Source organism: Taudactylus pleione, unplaced genomic scaffold, assembly GCF_031769625.1.
Source record: "Taudactylus pleione unplaced genomic scaffold, aTauple2 ptg000313l, whole genome shotgun sequence".
In the NCBI taxonomy this organism is placed as follows: domain Eukaryota; kingdom Metazoa; phylum Chordata; class Amphibia; order Anura; family Myobatrachidae; genus Taudactylus; species Taudactylus pleione.
The window spans coordinates 7,318,641-7,340,430 of NW_028284714.1; the positions used below are offsets into that span (position 1 = coordinate 7,318,641).

A 21,790-nucleotide genomic window follows, 5' to 3' on the forward strand; every position below is an offset into this window, starting at 1 on the left:
CATTCCGGGGGTTCCGCGTTAAGAATTGCCCGACCATCGGCCGCCAGCACGTAGCGTTCTGTAAACGTTGGATTGCTATCTTATACAAGTGTAGCTATGACTTAATATTGCTTGTCATAGAAGAGGCAACACGTGAGTTACAATTAATTCGTGATAAAATATCTGCATTTTAGACAGCTCATAAGAATACACTTGAAGCTGATGACAGGACTGACTTGTTCGATAAATTATCTACTCAGATGGCTACGTATAAAAGGGAGCTGATACAGTTTAAAAAATTAAAAAAGGCTAAAGTCATTAATGACTACGAACAGAACCGGGTATATCTTTGGATTAGTGGGGGACAACGCCAGTTTGATAGACCTAGAAGACGAGGTCCCAGACGCTTTCTTCCTGATTCGGATTTCTCACAGGATGCTATTACCACTAGTGATTCTGACACTGGCCCGTTTACATCAAATACCTCCTCTCATCTCCCTTTAGGGGTACGCACCCGCAGGCAACCGCGAGATCCTGCAGACGTTTTACGCGCCGTGGAAGACAATGGACGAGGAAGAAGACGACCAGGGAGACCCCCACTCCTGAAGAAACGATAATATTTAACCTTTCCAGCCACCATTTGACTGAGATAGAAACCCAGGTACTTTCTAAGGGTTTATCCTTTGTGCCAACAGTCAAATTTGATCACTTTGCCTGGGAGGTGGAGAAGTATAAATTATCCCGCAAGTTGCGGTTACATGAGAAATACAATGGCTCAAAAAACAAGCTATTGATGTGGAACTGTCGGACATTCCTTTGTCAGTTAAGAAATTATCCAAAAAATCTACATATGATCCCCTCTCTAACAACTCATCGATTAAAACCTTTGTCAACATGATTGATAAAGAGGTTAATAAGGCACTATCTACTTCTAAGGCCCGGGTTCATTATAATTTAAGTACTAATGAGTTCAAAGCTTTAAGGGCATTGTCTAAGTATGATGATATTGTTATATGACCTGCCGATAAGGGCGGGTCGATAGTGGTACAGGATGTTTCTAAATATCATGCTGAAATTATGAGACAACTTAGCGATTCAAATGTGTATTTGCCACTTGACTTGGATCCTACTACACGTTATAAGGCTGATTTGTTATCGTGCTTGCAACATGCTGTGGGTTTGGGTACCATTCCTCGGGAACTCTGTGACTACCTTGTGCCTAAATTCCCTATCATTCCTATAATTTATACGCTGCCCAAGGTGCACAAGAACTTGGACAATCCCCCCGGTCGACCGATTATTTCGGCACGGGGATCATTGTTTCAATGTGTCTCTGTGTACCTGGATTCTTTGTTGCAACCCTGTGTAACTTGCCATCCTGATTTTGTGATGGATACCACCGCTTTTTTGAATAAGCTTTTGGCCACTGGTAATATTCCGCCAGACAGTCTATTATGTAGTGTAGACATCTCTAATTTGTATACGATTATACCTAATGAGTCCGGTATCGAGGGAGTACGTAGATTGATAGAAGGTAATCCATTATACAATGGTCCGGATGTGGAGTTAGTGGTCCAACTATTGAACATGATACTCACATGTAACTACTTTATGTATGCGGGGAAGTTGTATTTGCAACGCATTTATCTGTGCGATGGGGTCGAATGTGGCCCCATCGTACGCCAATGCGTATATGTTCATGGAGGAACGTAATATCTTTTTTTCCTCATCTTTTGTATCTGAGCATATACATTTATACGCTCGTTACATAGATGGCATATTTATAATTTGGACGGGTACACGTAATGAATTCATAGAGTTCATGGAAGGCCACAATAATAGTACGAGCCCCATTAAGTTCACATACAACCTCAGAGCAGATTGCGTCACTTTTTTGGATGTGGAGGTGTGTAATCGGAATGGTGTTGTGGGTACTTCCCTTTACAGTAAACCCACCGATAGAAATTCACTGCTCCATGTTGATAGCTTTCATCCCAAGCCCCTTAAATACGGCTTACCATACTCACAATTCTTACGTGCTAAGCGCATCTGCAATGATGCTGAGATAGCTAGTGCTAAGATGGATGAAATGACTAACAGATTTTTGTCTCGGGGATATCATAAGGATTCTTTGTTGGTGGCCAAGGATAGGGCCATGAATATTCCACGAGATCAATTATTGTGCTCTAGAACAACCTCTAATCAATGTAAGCGCATGCCGTTGGTTAACCACTATAATTCCTTTAGCCCTATTATTAACACACTATCGAAACGGCTTTGGCCTATTGTACAAAATGATCCGGACCTCAATCTCATTGACACCATGATTATGTCCTTTTATACACGAGGCAAGAATATTCGGGATTGGGTAGTCAAGACCGATGTGAGCAGTGGCCTAAATATAAATAAAAAGCAAAATGAGGAACGTAATTTCATGAGGCCAAAGAATGGATGCTTTAAATGCCTTAATTGTCTAACGTGTAGGTATTTGACCACAGGCGATTCTTTTGTAAACCCCCACAGTGGCAAGCGATATAATATAAGACATAGACTGAGTTGTACGACTAAGTATGTGATCTATTTAATCACTTGCCCCTGTGGATTAGGATATGTCGGCAAGACTGACAGGACTTTACGCGAACGTATGGCGCTTCACCGATCTGCCATTCGGGCTGCGATTAACACTGGGTCTAGTGACAAGCCGGTCGCTAGACACTTTTTACAAGCAGGACACAACTTATCAGTATTACGCTATATTCTCATTGACCATATTCCACCACATGTTCGGGGTGGAGACCGGTCTACGAGGCTGTTGCAGTGTGAATCCCAGTGGATTTTTAGGCTAGGTACTTTATACCCTAAAAGGTTAAATGATAGTCTTGGTTTGCATTGTTTTTTGTGAAGGGATATTTGTAGTACTATACTGTATTCATCACAGCTTTAAGGAATGGCATTGATTTGGAAGTCTCTGACTTTTTGCCAATTTTCATCCTTAATATTTTGACATACTCTCCTTACTGGTAATACTGGTTGGCTTTGACTTGTCTGCTATGGGTATAATATCCAAACTGGTTGCTGAGTTAGTTACATGCCATTGCTAGAGGAACTGCGATAGGTTTATAGGCGTTCTTTACTGCATCATTTAAGGTGTATGGTATATGCTGTTTTGTCTCTGTTATATGTTTGTGAGTGATTTAGGCTAATACTGTCTACACTAGCATTCAATCATATATGTGCAGTCCATTTTTGTTGTAGGTACGATGTTATTAGAGGTACAACATGACATTTATTTATGACAGCCTTAGTGCAACATTTTTGTGGATTATGTACGCTGTTTTGTTGTATCTGCAAGACGATTTTTATAATGCTATTATTATGTGTTACCTTGTAACCATTTTTTCCTTGTCCGTAAATGTAATTTTGTTTGTATGTTTGCACTGTAGTTATGGTAACGGGTCACGTGGGTGACGTCATTGGTGGGCGCCACCGGGACGGACCCGGAAGCTGTCTTCATGCACGCTAACAGGTGGGGGTATAAGTAAGTGTATTGTTTGTATGTCTTTTTATCCTGATTACGATGGTGTAACATCGAAACGTTGATCTATACATCTGCTGTCTGAGTTTTATTTGCATTGAGTGCCGCCGGACCGTATATACATTGGAGCCCCCATTGAGGAGCTTCACCGGAGGGCACCTAACATTTGTCTACTTTATATATGAGTGCCACCCGTTCTGGATTTTATATATATATATATACTTATACATACACATATATATACTGTATATATATTTAATTTTTTTATTATTTTATATTGAGAAAAACACCACCAACATGATTGAACACACAAGAACACCTGACTGTGCATAATTTCCAAACAACCACCCACCTAACCTACTCCTCACCATAAAGCCACAACTGTATCACTTTACAAATGTAAACAATAACATATCTCACAGAGATACTGCTCACAGAAAATCGGCACATCACTGCCTCACTGACCATAATACACATCACTGCCTCACTGACCGTAATACACATCACTGCCTCACTGACAGAAATACACATTGCTGAAAAAAAAATTCAAGAAATGCCCATAACCAAAGATTGACTGGTATAATTGATGATCTACTCAAAGAGCTTTAACAGGACTTACCTGAGCAATCATTTAAGAATCCAACACAGCAAACAGTGAGTAGACATGTCAGGCTTGACCCTAGGGAAGCCTTAAGCACTTCCTGCCAGTATAATGTTCAACACATGTTTTATTTTCAAAATGAACCACTCTTAAAGTGACAGTAATAACCTATTCTGAATATTCAACTATTTTATTCACTTACGCTGTTATCCATTTAATGTTTATTCATTAAAAATAATTCTATTTAAACTGCCTATTATGCACTGTTTTTTTCCTCCTCTTCTGTATCTATGTCACCCTACATCATCTCCACACAGAACTATTTTGTCAAGACAGAGGCCATTTTAGAAGATAGATATATCACTCTTGTGTCTGCGGTTCCGCTTTCATATATGCATGCCTTGGGTGGTTGAACACCAAGGTGTGCGTATATCAGAGCGCGACCACACACCCACGAGTGGTATATCAATATATATATATATTATATATATATATATATATATATATACTGTATGGAAGGAGATGGCACTCCACGACAATTGAAAAAACTGCAGACAAAATGGTGTCTTAATAGTCAACGTTTCAGAGCTCTCAGGCTCTTTTATCAAGACAAATATCACAAAGTTTACAAAAAACAGACATATATATACACATACCTGAGATAAATCACCGCAGTGCACAACCACGCTGTCCCTCCGGAGTCCCGATGACATCATCGGCGTGAGACATGCTGGCGCTCGGTGACTCACTAGGGGGCGTGTAACTAACGTGAGCCATCACCATGGTAACCCCCTTATACACAATAGCACGGCAGCATGCTGTGAATGAAGAACAGATAATATTTCACTGGAAGAGTCTGGATACCAGTCACAACTAAAACTAGTAATACCAAACGACCTGTGTCTCATTACAGAGCAACATATCAACAGGTCTAGCATACTGTCATGCATAGCAATAATAGAAGTAATGGAAGAACATCTGGCCTAAAGAAATATTATAATCATGACACTAGAATCACAAAAATTATAAAAAACAACTGAAGGACAACATTTCATTTAAACCTCCCGGATGAACAGTTTGCAAACTGTAAATCCAGAACGCTTCTTTCTGTAACAACGTTCTATCCCTGTCTCCTCCTCGAAGGTTCGGTGGAACCCAATCAATCATTTTAAACCTCATGGATGACAAGCTGTGATGGTGGTCCCTAAAATGCTTGGCCACTGGTTGATCAACAACCTTACCCTCAAGCGCAGCCCTGATGTGAGAGCGATGGAGAGCCATACGCTCTTTAATTTGTCTGGATGTTTTGCCGACATAATACATACCACATGGGCATCTAATGAAATATACCACAAATCGACTTGAACATGTTAGAGGATATTTGATCACAAACTTTTTGCCTGATCTAGTGTGAAAAAAAGTATCACCAGTTTCTAAAAAGCCACAAGTAATGCATCCCTGACATTTGAAATTGCCGGCCGACCGGCTCAAAAAATGCAGACTTTTAGGTTGCGTAAATAAACTAATGTCATTATGTACAACCGAATCTTTGATGTTGCGACCCCTCTTAAAGGAGGGTAAGATAGTAGAGTTTTGTAACGCAGGTAATTTAGGATCTTTGGACACTATCGGCCAGATGTCCCTTCCAGCTTTCATAATTTTATCACTTGCTGATGTATACTCTTGAGTCCATACTATCCTATTGGATTGTGGTTTAGGTCCCAGAGGTTGCAACGCCTGTGTCCGGGACATAGCGAGTACACGATCTTTAGCCCGCTTTAGAGTACTATAATGATAGCCTCGTTGCAAAAATTTCTTGGACATGCTATCTATTTGCCTAACTGCATCATGATGATCAGAACATATTCTCAAAATTCTTAAAAATTGAGAATAGGGTAAACCATTCTTAAGGGACTGAGGGTGGTGACTCCCCGCTTGCAAAATCGTGTTTCGATCCGTCGGTTTAATATAGAGGGTGGTCATCAATTCATGACTATCATTCTGGCTGATAGTGACATCCAAAAAGTGGACCTCTTGAAAATTACAGTCATAAGTAAATTTGATAGGATGTACCCTATTATTCAAATCTGCCATAAATTTTTGGAATTTTTCTACTGAGCCTGACCACAACAAGAATATATCATCTATATAACGTGAGTACCCCACAATATATTGTGAAATACTAGGATCACTAAAAAAGAAATCCTCCTCAACGTGAAACATGTATATGTTCGCATAGCTCGGTGCCACACACGAGCCCATGGCACATCCTGAGCGCTGGATGTAAAAACCTTTATCAAATAGAAAATAATTTCTTGTTAAGGTACAATTCAGTAGAGATATAAAAAAATCTACATTGGGGCCTGTATAGTCGTCATGATTCGAGATAAAAGAACGAGTTGCCTGTATACCAGCCTCATGTGGAATACTTGTGTATAGACTGCAGACGTCGATAGTACACAATAAATGCTGTTTAGATAAAGGTGATAAATTCTGCAGTCTCAAAATAAACTAAGTGGTATCTTTAAGAAATGTTCTTTTAGTAGACAATAATGGCTGCAAATAGAAGTCCAAATATTGTGAGATTCCGTAATATAAGGAATCTCTGGCAGCGATAATGGGTCTACCTGGAGGGCATCTGGCATCTTTATGTAATTAAGGTATAGTGTAGAATACTGGAATCTTTGGTGTAAGTTGTTTTAATGCTTCACCAGTAGTTTTAGAAATCACGTTGTTATCCACCGCTACCGTCAATAGCTCAAATAGTTCACTTTGAAGTCATTAGTGGGATCTGTTTCTAGACGTTCATAAATGGAAACATCGGAAAGTTGCCTATAAATTTCAGATTTATATGTAGATAAGTCCTGAATCACAATACCACCGCCTTTGTCGGCAGGACGAATGGTGATATTTTGGTCTTGACTCAGTTGTTTCAAAGCCATTCTTTCTTTGGTTGATAAATTTTTCACGATATGTTCCGAAGAGGAGGAATGGTGAGTAATAGAATTGTCCATATAGTTGGTAAAACTTTTAATACTCACATTAGTAGATAGAGGTGTAAAGGTGGACTTTTTACGAATCGGTAAACTAGGAGCTGGTGTATTATCCAGGCCAAAATGTTCTTTGAGCTTAAGTCTGCGGTCAAATTTGAAAAGATCAATTTTATTTTGAAAGGCATTGGGGGAGCAGGTCGGTACGAAGGACAGACCTTTATTCAGAACTTTAATTTCATCAGTAGATAAAGTCCTTGTAGATAAATTGAAGACTATGTCTTCTTTTGGAAGATCTTTCTTTGCCTTCCTCGCCCATTGCCCCCCGCGCCTGGTGCTGGTTCCTTTGTGAGGTCGAGTGTAGCCCTTGTTCCTACCCCTAAAGGGGGCCTTAGGCTTGCACTGGTACTTGGCATTTGACTGGCACATTCTGCGTCACTGGAGGATGCTGCTCCACTGGAGAGGTCCATTTCCAAAGGGAATCTTTTTTGTTGTTTGCGGAACCTGGGTCTTCTATGTCTTGGTTGACCTCTATTATAGGCCCAGCTGTATACCCTCAGTTCCGCGTAATCTCTATCCACAGTTTGTAGTTTGGATTTTTTAAACTGGACTAAATCACTCTTGTAGTTTTCAATCTGGATGGTTAATAAATTTAACCAATCCTGAGATGTGTCAGTTTTAATTTTAGTAAGATGTAATGATTCAAATGCCGTTATTTTTTCTTTAGCCAAAGTAAGTTCCCTCCGTGCTTCTTCAATGACTAGCAGGATTAAGTCAAACGAACATTTATTAAGAACGGCTGCCCACCTACGACAGAATTTGGGATTATACCTTCCAATAGTTGGAATATTCCTAATACGGAATCCACGGGGAATCTTCTTGTCTCTATAATAGTCCGAAAGTGACACTCCGTGTAGGTAATAATCCACCTCTCGTTTTTTTAATCGGGATAACTGTGCTATAAGTTGTTCTACAGTCTCCTCACTGCAAGTATCTTTTAATTTGGATTCAAACAAAATGTTTTCTGCTTCAGTATCTGTCAAATGTAATATTTCACCTCTTGGGAGAAGTACATTACTGAATCCAGATGGATCTTCCGTGATGGACATCACTTCACTTTAATCAACCATACAGAATCAAAAAAAAGGTAGCCCGTGCTAGATATTAAAAACAATAGTCACTGTGATAACAGTGCACATGTATAAAGTCTGATATAAAAATATAAATCAATACTTGCAGTGAGGAGACTGTAGAACAACTTATAGCACAGTTATCCCGATTATAAAAACGAGAGGTGGATTATTACCTACACGGAGTGTCACTTTCGGACTATTATAGAGACAAGAAGATTCCCCGTGGATTCCGTATTAGGAATATTCCAACTATTGGAAGGTATAATCCCAAATTCTGTCGTAGGTGGGCAGCCGTTCTTAATAAATGTTCGTTTGACTTAATCCTGCTAGTCATTGAAGAAGCACGGAGGGAACTTACTTTGGCTAAAGAAAAAATAACGGCATTTGAATCATTACATCTTACTAAAATTAAAACTGACACATCTCAGGATTGGTTAAATTTATTAACCATCCAGATTGAAAAATACAAGAGTGATTTAGTCCAGTTTAAAAAATCCAAACTACAAACTGTGGATAGAGATTACGCGGAACTGAGGGCATACAGCTGGGCCTATAATAGAGGTCAACCAAGAGATAGAAGACCCAGGTTCCGCAAACAACAAAAAAGATTCCCTTTGGAAACGGACCTCTCCAGTGGAGCAGCATCCTCCAGTGACGCAGAATGTGCCAGTCAAATGCCAAGTACCAGTGTAAGCCTAAGGCCCCCTTTAGGGGTAGCAACAAGGGCTACACTCGACCTCACAAAGGAACCAGCACCAGGCGCGGGGGGCAATGGGCGAGGAAGGCAAAGAAAGATCTTCCAAAAGAAGACATAGTCTTCAATTTATCTACAAGGACTTTATCTACTGATGAAATTAAAGTTCTGAATAAAGGTCTGTCCTTCGTACTGACCTGCTCCCCCAATGCCTTTCAAAATAAAATTGATCTTTTCAAATTTGACCGCAGACTTAAGCTCAAAGAACATTTTGGCCTGGATAATACACCAGCTCCTAGTTTACCGATTCGTAAAAAGTCCACCTTTACACCTCTATCTACTAATGTGAGTATTAAAAGTTTTACCAACTATATGGACAATTCTATTACTCACCATTCCTCCTCTTCGGAACATATCGTGAAAAATTTATCAACCAAAGAAAGAATGGCTTTGAAACAACTGAGTCAAGACCAAAATATCACCATTCGTCCTGCCGACAAAGGCGGTGGTATTGTGATTCAGGACTTATCTACATATAAATCTGAAATTTATAGGCAACTTTCCGATGTTTCCATTTATGAACGTCTAGAAACAGATCCCACTAATGACTTCAAAAGTGAACTATTTGAGCTATTGACGGTAGCGGTGGATAACAACGTGATTTCTAAAACTACTGGTGAAGCATTAAAACAACTTACACCAAAGATTCCAGTATTCTACACTATACCTAAATTACATAAAGATGCCAGATGCCCTCCAGGTAGACCCATTATCGCTGCCAGTGATTCCTTATATTACGGTATCTCACAATATTTGGACTTCTATTTGCAGCCATTATTGTCTACTAAAAGAACATTTCTTAAAGATACCACTTCGTTTATTTTGAGACTGCAGGATTTATCACCTTTATCTAAACAGCATTTATTGTGTACTATCGACGTCTGCAGTCTATACACAAGTATTCCACATGAGGCTGGTATACAGGCAACTCGTTCTTTTATCTCGAATCATGACGACTATACAGGCCCCAATGTAGATTTTTTTATATCTCTACTGAATTGTACCTTAACAAGAAATTATTTTCTATTTGATAAAGGTTTTTACATCCAGCGCTCAGGATGTGCCATGGGCTCGTGTGTGGCACCGAGCTATGCGAACATATACATGTTTCACGTTGAGGAGGATTTCTTTTTTAGTGATCCTAGTATTTCACAATATATTGTGGGGTACTCACGTTATATAGATGATATATTCTTGTTGTGGTCAGGCTCAGTAGAAAAATTCCAAAAATTGATGGCAGATTTGAATAATAGGGTACATCCTATCAAATTTACTTATGACTGTAATTTTCAAGAGGTCCACTTTTTGGATGTCACTATCAGCCAGAATGATAGTCATGAATTGATGACCACCCTCTATATTAAACCGACGGATCGAAACACGATTTTGCAAGCGGGGAGTCACCACCCTCAGTCCCTTAAGAATGGTTTACCCTATTCTCAATTTTTAAGAATTTTGAGAATATGTTCTGATCATCATGATGCAGTTAGGCAAATAGATAGCATGTCCAAGAAATTTTTGCAACGAGGCTATCATTATAGTACTCTAAAGCGGGCTAAAGATCGTGTACTCGCTATGTCCCGGACACAGGCGTTGCAACCTCTGGGACCTAAACCACAATCCAATAGGATAGTATGGACTCAAGAGAATACATCAGCAAGTGATAAAATTATGAAAGCTGCAAGGGACATCTGGCCGATAGTGTCCAAAGATCCTAAATTACCTGCGTTACAAAACTCTACTATCTTACCCTCCTTTAAGAGGGGTCGCAACATCAAAGATTCGGTTGTACATAATGACATTAGTTTATTTACGCAACCTAAAAGTCTGCATTTTTTGAGCCGGTCGGCCGGCAATTTCAAATGTCTGGGATGCATTACTTGTAGCTTTTTAGAAACTGGTGATACTTTTTTTCACCCTAGATCAGGCAAAAAGTTTGTGATCAAATATCCTCTAACATGTTCAAGTCGATTTGTGGTATATTTCATTAGATGCCCATGTGGTATGTATTATGTCGGCAAAACATCCAGACAAATTAAAGAGCGTATGGCTCTCCATCGCTCTCACATCAGGGCTGCGCTTGAGGGTAAGGTTGTTGATCAACCAGTGGCCAAGCATTTTAGGGACCACCATCACAGCTTGTCATCCATGAGGTTTAAAATGATTGATTGGGTTCCACCGAACCTTCGAGGAGGAGACAGGGATAGAACGTTGTTACAGAAAGAAGCGTTCTGGATTTACAGTTTGCAAACTGTTCATCCGGGAGGTTTAAATTAAATGTTGTCCTTCAGTTGTTTTTTATAATTTTTGTGATTCTAGTGTCATGATTATAATATTTCTTTAGGCCAGATGTTCTTCCATTACTTCTATTATTGCTATGCATGACAGTATGCTAGACCTGTTGATATGTTGCTCTGTAATGAGACACAGGTCGTTTGGTATTACTAGTTTTAGTTGTGATTGGTGTCCAGACTCTTCCAGTGAAATATTATCTGTTCTTCATTCACAGCATGCTGCCGTGCTATTGTGTATAAGGGGGTTACCATGGTGATGGCTCACGTTAGTTACACGCCCCCTAGTGAGTCACCGAGCGCCAGCGTGTCTCACGCCGATGATGTCATCGGGACTCCGGAGGGACAGCGTGGTTGTGCACTGCGGTGATTTATCTCAGGTATGTGTATATATATGTCTGTTTTTTGTAAACTTTGTGATATTTGTCTTGATAAAAGAGCCTGAGAGCTCTGAAACGTTGACTATTAAGACACCGTTTTGTCTGCAGCTTTTTCAATTGTCGTGGAGTGCCATCTCCTTCCATACAGTATACATATAGAGTCTCTCTATTAGATTGGCACCCACGCAGGCTGATTCGATAGTCTGAGTGCCGGTCACTGGTTTTGTGTATATATATATATATATATATATATATATATATATATGAGGCAGTGTGGCTGTAGTTTTGTACTTATTTCAATTTGGTTTAAATTCACTAACATTTGCACTTTAGATATGTGTATGCTAATGTATACATATACTTTATTTTTGTCAATTTTGGGTACTGATAGTGCTGTCAACTTCCAATCATGTAGACCATTGATGCGAAAATAAATGTGACTGAGTGACCATCCAGTCACAGGATATATTTTATATCCTATCCAAGCAACACCTAGAGGAATACTCTAGCGAACAGATGGGCACCTGTGTGCACAATAGGTGCAATTGTGTAAAACAAAATGTGTTGCCTTTCTATATATACACAGTATATTACTGTAAGTGAAAAGTAATACTATGTTTAGCACACAGAAAAGAACCTCATGAATATGGAATCTTACGGTATGTATAAATGATCCAGAGGGCTGAAAAAAGCACCTAATATATCCCAAATAAACCAGAATATCCCACACAGGAATAATAACCAGTGTTATATTTCACATCTATAAGTAAAACCAGCAATAGGTACCATATATATAATATCTTATATCATAATTTTATAAGATAAATTTTATATGCTGGAGGTGCTCCCTGGAATCGAGTAACTAGAACTCAAAAAGTATCAATAATTGGAAAAACCAATCATCAGTATAGTGATTCCTTCGTGGGGCACTCTTTTGTACATAAATGATTTGTTAGTATAATTAAAAGTTAGCTTTTAATATATCTCCAATAAAAAAATAGGGATTTGTTGTGCTCATTTATAAAATATCTAATTGAGCTCCCTTAGCAATTACTCTCATGAATTTATAAAAATAGATCTTTTATAAGAATTAGCATAAAGTATGTGGTGACTATGCTTGTTTGAATTCATATGCTCATATAGCTCCTGATGGGTACATAAAATATTATAATAGCAGGGTCAGGTACAGTTCGTATGACATATAAAAATTGGAAATAATAATTGGAAATAACTCATAAATTAGAACTGTATATAATAATAACTACTCGGTCATTTGAGATAAATCTATACATTGAGTGTGATAATAGCGTGTCTGCTGAGTATCATCCCAAAATCATATACCATGTATGGCCAAACACAAACACATATGCAAATGATCCCCGTCTTGCAACAAATTATTTAATCCTATTGCCGGGTTGGATACTACCGCAATGTAACCAAAAATATATAAATATACACATGAAATGCTAGCAGAGTACTCTGAAAAAAGGGGAGAGCAAAGACCACCCTGTAGGCATAAATATCCCAGATGACCTGATACTGATTTATATCAGGATAGCAATCCCGGATGACATACTTAAATATTATAAACTACTATAGGCAGATAATATCATGTTGTGTCACATAACCTCATAAAAATTATAATAGTAAGTACGGAGTACAAGTACCTGGTCCCCTCTGCTGTCCAAGGTCTTCTATGAGCAGACACCTGGATGAGAGAGGGATCAGGAATAACTCTGATAGAAAATAAGGGAGAGGTGGGGGACACCGATCCATATGTGGTGTTAGGCAGTGTCTGTTGCTGAAAGCATTGCAGAAATCTGAATGCGCCACCGGACCAGGTCATGACCCACCCAAAGAAGTTAAAATGACTGAAGGATTGTGCCTGACACCCTGCTGCTCCCTCCTGCAGTGGGGAGTGACTGACTGGACACATGTTTCACCACAACGGGCTTGTTCACCATACAGCCTGACTCTTCTTGTCCAGGTCTGTCTTAAATAGGCTTCTAATGTCGGATTATTCACAGCATGTGAGAATGGTCTGGATAATTAACCAGCAGTTTACATAAATTATAATGAAAACAATAGAACAAAAGTGTTCTTATATCATCATATACAGCAAGTGTGGAAAACTATTTGCTGTGTTTAGAATGGTATAATAGAAATTTATTAACAGTTTCTTATATTTATTAACAGTTTCTTATATAGCGCAGCAAATTCCGTTGCGCTTTACAATTTGAATCAAGATTAACATTATACTGGGTATAGAAATGTAACATTCATCTTGTAAGCTTGCTCAAACGTTTAAAAACAACATAAATTGGCAATCAAATAATCACTTAAATAATCATGGGATCCAAATTTGTTAGGTAGAGAGAGAGAAAAGGGTTTTGCAATGATATCCTGTTCTTGAACATATTATATAATTTGCATCTAATGCAATCTTACTTTCTGTTATAGGTCACAAGGGGAAAAAACAAACAAACAAACAAACAAATTAATTAATATTGTGAAAGAAACAAATATCATTTAACTGCCAAATTTAAACAAAGTACATGCAGAATCTACCCTATAATGGAGAAACACACCAATTATACAGTAGCTGATAAATAAAAATAAATATAAAATTAAACATTTTAAATAAATATAAAAATAAATAAATAAGAATAACAGTAATAATGATAATCAGTTTGAATCCCATTGAAACCAGAATCATACATGAACGTCAGATCATTGATATATCAACATAAATTTAAATTTCACATGTTTGATATACCATATGTTTAGTAAGATGAAACAATGTTCCATATATTAAGTATTAATCATATAAATGACTAAACGATATACTAGAAAAAATGTAAATATAAGAATATGAATAATAATAAGAAATAATAAAAGATATATATAATAAAATATATAACTTTTATATTAAATTGATAGGTATAATTGGCATGGAGTTTAATTCTACTTATCTCAAATTGCTGAGTTCTAATGATAAAAAGAATTCAACATTTATCAATGTAAAAATTAATAAAAATTATTTGTATATATAGTGAAAAAAAATTAAATAAATAATAATATTAAAAAATTTTTTTGTGAAAGGGTGACTATATGTAAATATATATAACCTAGTACAAGTACAATGCATATTATGTATACACATACCAACATGCATAACACATATAATGTGAAATCACAAATACCAAGTGCTATAGTGTGAAACTCCTATTAAAGGGTATGTTGATTATAGACATAGGTAAATAAATCCATATGTCTTAATAGTGTAAGGTGTCGAATTATGAAGAGGTTGTTGTTACAATGTGGAAAACTATGTAAATAGTGATATAAATGGTGAAAAATAAGACGTGAAACCAAACACTAAAAAAAAAAACAACAACTATATCACCACAAAAGTAAATGGATAATACTGAAAAAGCAAAAAATAAAAAAAAAGTGAAACATTTTTTAATAATAATAATGATAAATGTTGCTATGAAAGACACGTCAAAATCCAAGATAAAAACCGTAATATGTGCAAATATGTGTAAATGATAAATAATAAATATATAAAAAGTGTATAATTGTGGTGGATTGGCAAAGGGCAAAAGATGGTCTATCATAGGTCAGATCACACTCGTGATCAACATAAATAATAAAATTGATAACAGAAGTCTTACATTAATATTAAATAATACTGAGTTGTACCAAAAAAGGGGAGAGATAATGAGGATACAGGGCATATATGCATTATAAAAACACACTGTAGTTTATGTGTTCATTGAGACCATTAGGTGAGAGGGAACCTAATTTAAAGGTCCACTCACTCTCTTTCCTCACAAGTTCGCTCATATAGTCTCCTCCTCTTATACCCAATTTAATTTTTTCTAAACAGAACACTTTCAATTTGTGATTAGGATCATGACGTTGATGGTAGAAGTGCTTGGCCACAGTGGTGATTTGTTTCATATTTCTCTTATCTCTATCCACATTTCTGATATTGCCTGCATGCTCCAAAATCCTGTTTTTTAGCATACGAGTTGTAATACCAACATATTTTTTGTTGCATGAGCATGTCAAACAGTATACCACATTGGTGGATTTGCAATTGAAATGATCCCGTATATGATAAGTGTGGCCAAATCTATCTTCTATAGATTCCATGGACATGATGTATTGGCATGCCTTGCATGCCCCACAAGGGAAAGTTCCCCTGATACCATGTTCTGATATTTTTTTCTCCTTGCTGTAGTGACTTTGCACCAAGGTGTCTCGCAAATTGGTCGATCTCCTCCAACTCATGGATACTTCATTACCTAATCTTGCTGCCAGGTCTGGGTCTGATCGCAAAATCGGCCAGTATTTTTGTATGGCCTTCTTAAGTTCTTTCCATTCATTGCAGAAATCGCCAATGAATCTAATTTCATTCTGTAACTGTTCCTTGTGACCTCCAAAGATTAATAAACCTCTGTTTATTCCCCTCAATGAGTTTTTAGATCTTTGATTAACCTGTGGCTATAGCCACGTTCCCTCAATTGTGCTGTTAGTTCTATACATTGTGTATGATATTGTTCTTCATCTGAACAATTCCGTTTTAATTATAGGAATTCTCCCTTTGGAATGTTTGTGATGGTTGGAGGGAAGTGCGAACTCGAGCAGAGGAGAACACTATTGGTTGCTGTCTTTTTCCTGTATAATGCTGTTGCCAGCATGTTATTTTTGTCACGATAGATGTTTAAGTCCAAAAATGACAATTTGTTCTTGCTGTGTCAGTCTCAAATTGATATCATTCGTGTTCAATTTCTACACAAATTCAAATAGGAGATCCTCTGTTCCATCCCATATGATGAAGATGTCATCTATATAGTGGAGCCATGTAACTACATGGTAGGTCAAGGGATCGTTACCATCTTTGAACACCAACTCCCACTCCCACCACCCCAGGCAGAGGTTGGCATAGGTGGGCGCACAGGCTGCCCACATAGCCGTTCCTTTTACCTGGAGGTAGTAGCGGTCGTTGAATACAAAATAATTTCTGTTCAAGATAAAATGTAAGAGTTTCAGAATAAATGATTGAAAGTTTCCAAGGCCTTCCATCCTAAGAAAATATTCCACTGCAGAGAGACCCAAATCATGTGATATACACGTATATAATGCCTCAACATCCATACTCACTAGTAGTTGATGGTCCTCCAATTTAATATCATTTAGTCTTTTTAGTACATCTGAAGTGTCTTTTACATATGATGGTAACTCTGTAACAATGATCTTAAGTGTACATCTACAAAAATGCTCGCTTGTTCAGAAAGTCCCCCTATACTGGACACAATAGGTCTACCCGGCGGTTCTTGCATGTTTTTATGGATTTTAGGCAGGAGGTAAAAAGTAGGAATCTTAGGGTTTGAAACTTGGAGAAATGAATGTTCTTCCTTCATTATTGTACCATTCTGAAAGGCCTGGTCCATAATCCTGGTGTACAATTCCATATAATTCTCCGTGGGATTCAGAAGTAATTTGTGATAACACTTTGTATTATCCAACTGTTTTGCTGCCTCCTTTAAATATATGTCCCTTGGCCATAATACAGTGTTGTCCCTCTTGTTGGAGGGTTTGATTACGATATCATCCCATTCCCTGATTTCCTTAATGGCTCTTCTTTCTGATAAAGTTAAGTTGTTAGGGATACCATATAGTTTCTTTTTCTTGTGTATCTGGTCAAATTCCTCAGATACTAGTTTAAGGAATACTCTGGTTTCAGGGCTAATATTGTCAGGTGGAAAGAATTTAGATCTCTTTTTACATATAGGTCTTTTCCTAGCAGAGCAAGCAGCGATATTCTTGCTTTCATCTGAGATATCATACAAAATATCCAACATAGCCAAGTCCTCAGTTGACCAGAGTTGATTATGCTCTGCACCTGATAAAGGGATATTGGGACATGTTTCTGATTGTGAGATACTGATATGAGAATTATCATTTTTTCTTTATTAGCGTGAAATTTAGCAAGTAACAGTTTTCTACCGAACAGTTGTAAATTCTTTTCCCATTGGAAATGATTAATAGTTTTAGAAGGGGAAAATGAGAGACCTTTGAATAGAACACTAGTTTCTGAGTCGGTTAAGATCTGTCTGGACAAGTTGATTATCTTTAATTCAGGAGATCCATCATTTAATTGTTGACACGGGTTCTCATTTGGTAATGGGCTGGAGACATTGATTCCCATCTTTGTTGTTCTCTTCCTCTTCTTCCCATGCCTCGTTTTTCTCTTGGCGGTTTCCCTCGTGGTAGTCTGAAATCCTCTAAAAAAGTAGGGGTAGAGGAGGAGTGCCCTTGGTCTAAATCTCTCCTATGATATGGACTAGTTCTAGTCTTTCGTCCATTTGTGTCTTCACTTCCTGCCGAGCCCATTTCAGAGGAAGTATATAGATCTCCTTTGTTGCCTTCATTTCTGACTTGGAATTTTCTCCATTTATAGATGTTTCCTGTGGAAAAATCTCTCTTGTCCTGAAAGAATTTGTGCTTCTTCCGATCTATAATAGAGTTCTCATATTCCCTTAGTTCATTTTTGTTTTTGTCAAAGTTTTTTTGGAAAGCATTGTTTTGTTCCACTTTTCCAATTTTTTCCCCAAACCATTGATCTCCCTTTTACATTCATCTAAAATCAGATGATTGTGTTTGATCAGAATACCAATTAATTCCAGTGAGCACTTGGTGAGGGTATGTTCCCATTCAGTTTTAAGATTGTCAGAAGCCAAATTAAATGCTGGGAATACTTTGGGGCGCAAACCCCTTGGTACTATTTTCTGTTTAAGATAGTTCTCCAAACTGATAAGATCCCAGTTGGTCCTTACTTGTTTGTACAATAATTTCTTTAATTTAACAAAATCCTCCTCCCAATTTGGATCAGTTTCTTCAAAATTTGTAATAGTAGGAAAAATACTATCCAAATTTCGGCAACACATTTTGAGGATAATTCTGACAAGAGCTTAAAATACGAAATTTTTTAGCGTCAGCTTGACAGTAGAAAAAAATAAATAAATAAAATTGTATAATAAAGGGGGAATATATCAAAATGACTAAAGATTCAAGATATATTGGTTATGTCCGTGCGAAGGATATAAGAGCTGAGTGTAGAGACTCAGTAAACATAACTTATCCCAAAGAAACCAGAATATCCCGCACAGGAATAATAACCAGTGTTATATTTCACATCTATAAGTAAAACCAGCAATAGGTACCATATATATCATATCTTATATCATAATTTTATCATAAGATACATTTTATATGCTGGAGGTGCTCCCTGGAATCGAGTAACTAGAACTCAAAAAGTATCAATAATTGGAAAAACCAATCATCAGTATAGTGATTCCTTCGTGGGGCACTCTTTTGTACATAAATGATTTGTTAGTATAATTAAAAATTAGCTTTTTATATATCTCCAATAAAAAATAGGGATTTGTTGTGCTCATTTATAAAATATCTAATTGAGTTCCCTTAGCAATTACTCTCACGAATTTATAAAAATAGATCTATTATAAGAATTAGCATAAAGTATGTGGTGACTATGCTTGTTTGAATTCATATGCTCATATAGCTCCTGATGGGTACATGATATATTATAATAGCAGGGTCAGGTACAGTTCGTATGATATATAAAAATTGGAAATAATAATTGGAATAACTCATAAATTAGAACTGTATGTAATAATAACTACTCGGTCATTTGAGATAAATCTATACATTGAGTGTGATAATAGCGTGCCTGCTGAGTATCATCCCAAATTCATATACCATGTATGGCCAAACACAAACACATATGCAAATGATCCCCGTCTTGCAACAAAATTATTTAATCCTATTGCCGGGTTGGATACTACCTCAATGTAACCAAAAATATATAAATATACACATGAATTGCTAGCAGAGTGTCCCCCACCTCCCACTTATTTTCTATCAGAGTTATTCCTGATCCCTCTCTCATCCAGGTGTCCACTCATAGAAGACCCTGGACAGCAGAGGGGACCAGGTACTTGTACTCCGTACTTACTATTATAATTTTTATGAGGTTATGTGACACAACATGATATTATCTGCCTATAGTAGTTTATAAAATTTAAGTATGTCATCCGGGATTGCTATCCTGATATAAATCAGTATCAGGTCATCTGGGATATTTATGCCTACAGGGTGGTCTTTGCTCTCCCCTTTTTTCAGAGTACTCTGCTAGCATTTCATGTGTATATTTATATATTTTTGGTTACATTGCGGTAGTATCCAACCCGGCAATAGGATTAAATAATTTGTTGCAAGACGGGGATCATTTGCATATGTGTTTGTGTTTGGCCATACATGGTATATGAATTTGGGATGATACTCAGCAGGTATGCTATTATCACACTCAATGTATAGATTTATCTCAAATGACCGAGTAGTTATTATTACATACAGTTCTAATTTATGAGTTATTTCCAATTATTATTTCCAATTTTTATATGTCATACGAACTGTACCTGACCCTGCTATTATAATATTTTATGTACCCATCAGGAGCTATATGAGCACATGAATTCAAACAAGCATAGTCACCACATACTTTATGCTAATTCTTATAAAAGATCTATTTTTATAAATTCATGAGAGTAATTGCTAAGGGAGCTCAATTAGATATTTTATAAATGAGCACAACAAATCCCTATTTTTTTATTGGAGATATATTAAAAGCTAATTTTTAATTATACTAACAAATCATTTATGTACAAAAGAGTGCCCCACGAAGGAATCACTATACTGATGATTGGTTTTTCCAATTATTGATACTTTTTGAGTTCAAAAGCACCTAATAGTCAGAACTGCAGTTGCTAAGCTCATTGGTACATAAATATTGTGTTCTTAAGTTGTTTATTACATATATGAAACAAATAAAAAATTACCACATCCAGGTCTGTGTCTTCAAGTATCTGTACAAATTTTTCAATTTTTGTACTTTCAGTAAATTCAAAATCATCATCAACCCACAGGAAATATTTGGTGGTGACTTGAGAAACTGCCAAGTTCCTTCCAGCGAACCAGCCCTTCAACATTACAGAGAAAGTAAGGGAGGTAAGTGAATATTACACAGAAAATTGCAAATTTCAAGAACAATATGTTTTCCATTATTTTCATTCTTTTTATTTATCAATCAATAATCATTATCTATTTATAGTGCACCAAAAAGTTCTGCAGCACCGTGCAGAGCGATGATACAACAAGTGTAACCAGAATACCTATGCATTATTACAAGTGAAAATTTAATTAAATGCATATACATAATGGTGTATATAGGAGGAGAGAGGGAGCTGCTGAGTACTTACATTCTAAGAGAAAACATTTTGTATAATCGTACTAGAAAGGCACAAAGTAGGTAAGGCAACAAGGGATATGTAATGATCACAGGATGGTCTGGTAATATTGAGAGAATAGCTGAGCCTTGGAAGACTGTTTGAAGGCGTGGAAGTTGGGGAAACATCTGATGAAGAAAGGGAGAATGTTCCCTATATTAGGGGCAGCATAGTAAAAGTTTTTGGAGGTGGGAGTGAAAGGTGATAAGCAAAGACGAAAAGAGGCATCAATCACCAGCTGACTGAAAAGGATGGGAGAGTAAGTGGAGGGAGATAAGGTGGAAGCTGTAGATGGGAGTGGTTTGAGGGTGAAGAGGAGTTTAAATTGAATTCTGAAGTAGATAGAGGACTAGTGGAGGGATTAGCAAAGTGGGAGGGGATAAGCAAAGTAGAATGAATGAAAGATCAGTCTGGCAGCGTGGTTTAAGGAATTATTAAAAAAGAGAGAGGTGGATTAGGGAGAAAAGAAGGTTGCCATAGAAGAAGCTGAAGATGATTAGGAAGTGGACTAATGGTGATATCTACAGAAAATTAAGGGTCTAATTCTAGTGATGGTTGAGAGATGGACCCAATAGGAGTTGGTAAGGGAGTGGGTATGTTGAGTGAATGACATTGGGGAGTCAAGGGTGATGTCCATTCAACGGACTAGAGAGACTTGGTGGTTGACAGTGATAGAGGGAGTGGGAGGGGTAGAGACTCAAGAAGGTTGTAAAACAATGAGTTCAATATTCATCTAAAGATTGTGGCCGA

At 37.3% G+C, this 21,790-nt stretch overlaps 1 protein-coding gene across 3 annotated transcripts in view; it reads right to left on the reverse strand.

Annotated features, from left to right (window-relative positions):
- The window catches only part of LOC148510710 (N-acetylneuraminylgalactosylglucosyl-glucoside beta-1,4-N- acetylgalactosaminyltransferase 2-like), a 317,743-nt gene that overhangs the window by 42,068 nt on the left and 253,885 nt on the right, over positions 1-21,790 (reverse strand). For 2 of the 3 annotated variants that reach the window (XM_088442511.1, XM_088442513.1), the window contains exon 9: positions 20,594-20,734. The exons of the other annotated variant lie outside the window; for it this stretch is intronic. In XM_088442511.1, the coding sequence (XP_088298637.1) occupies positions 20,594-20,734 (141 nt within the window). The remainder of the gene's footprint in view (positions 1-20,593; positions 20,735-21,790) is intronic. 3 annotated transcript variants of the gene reach the window in all.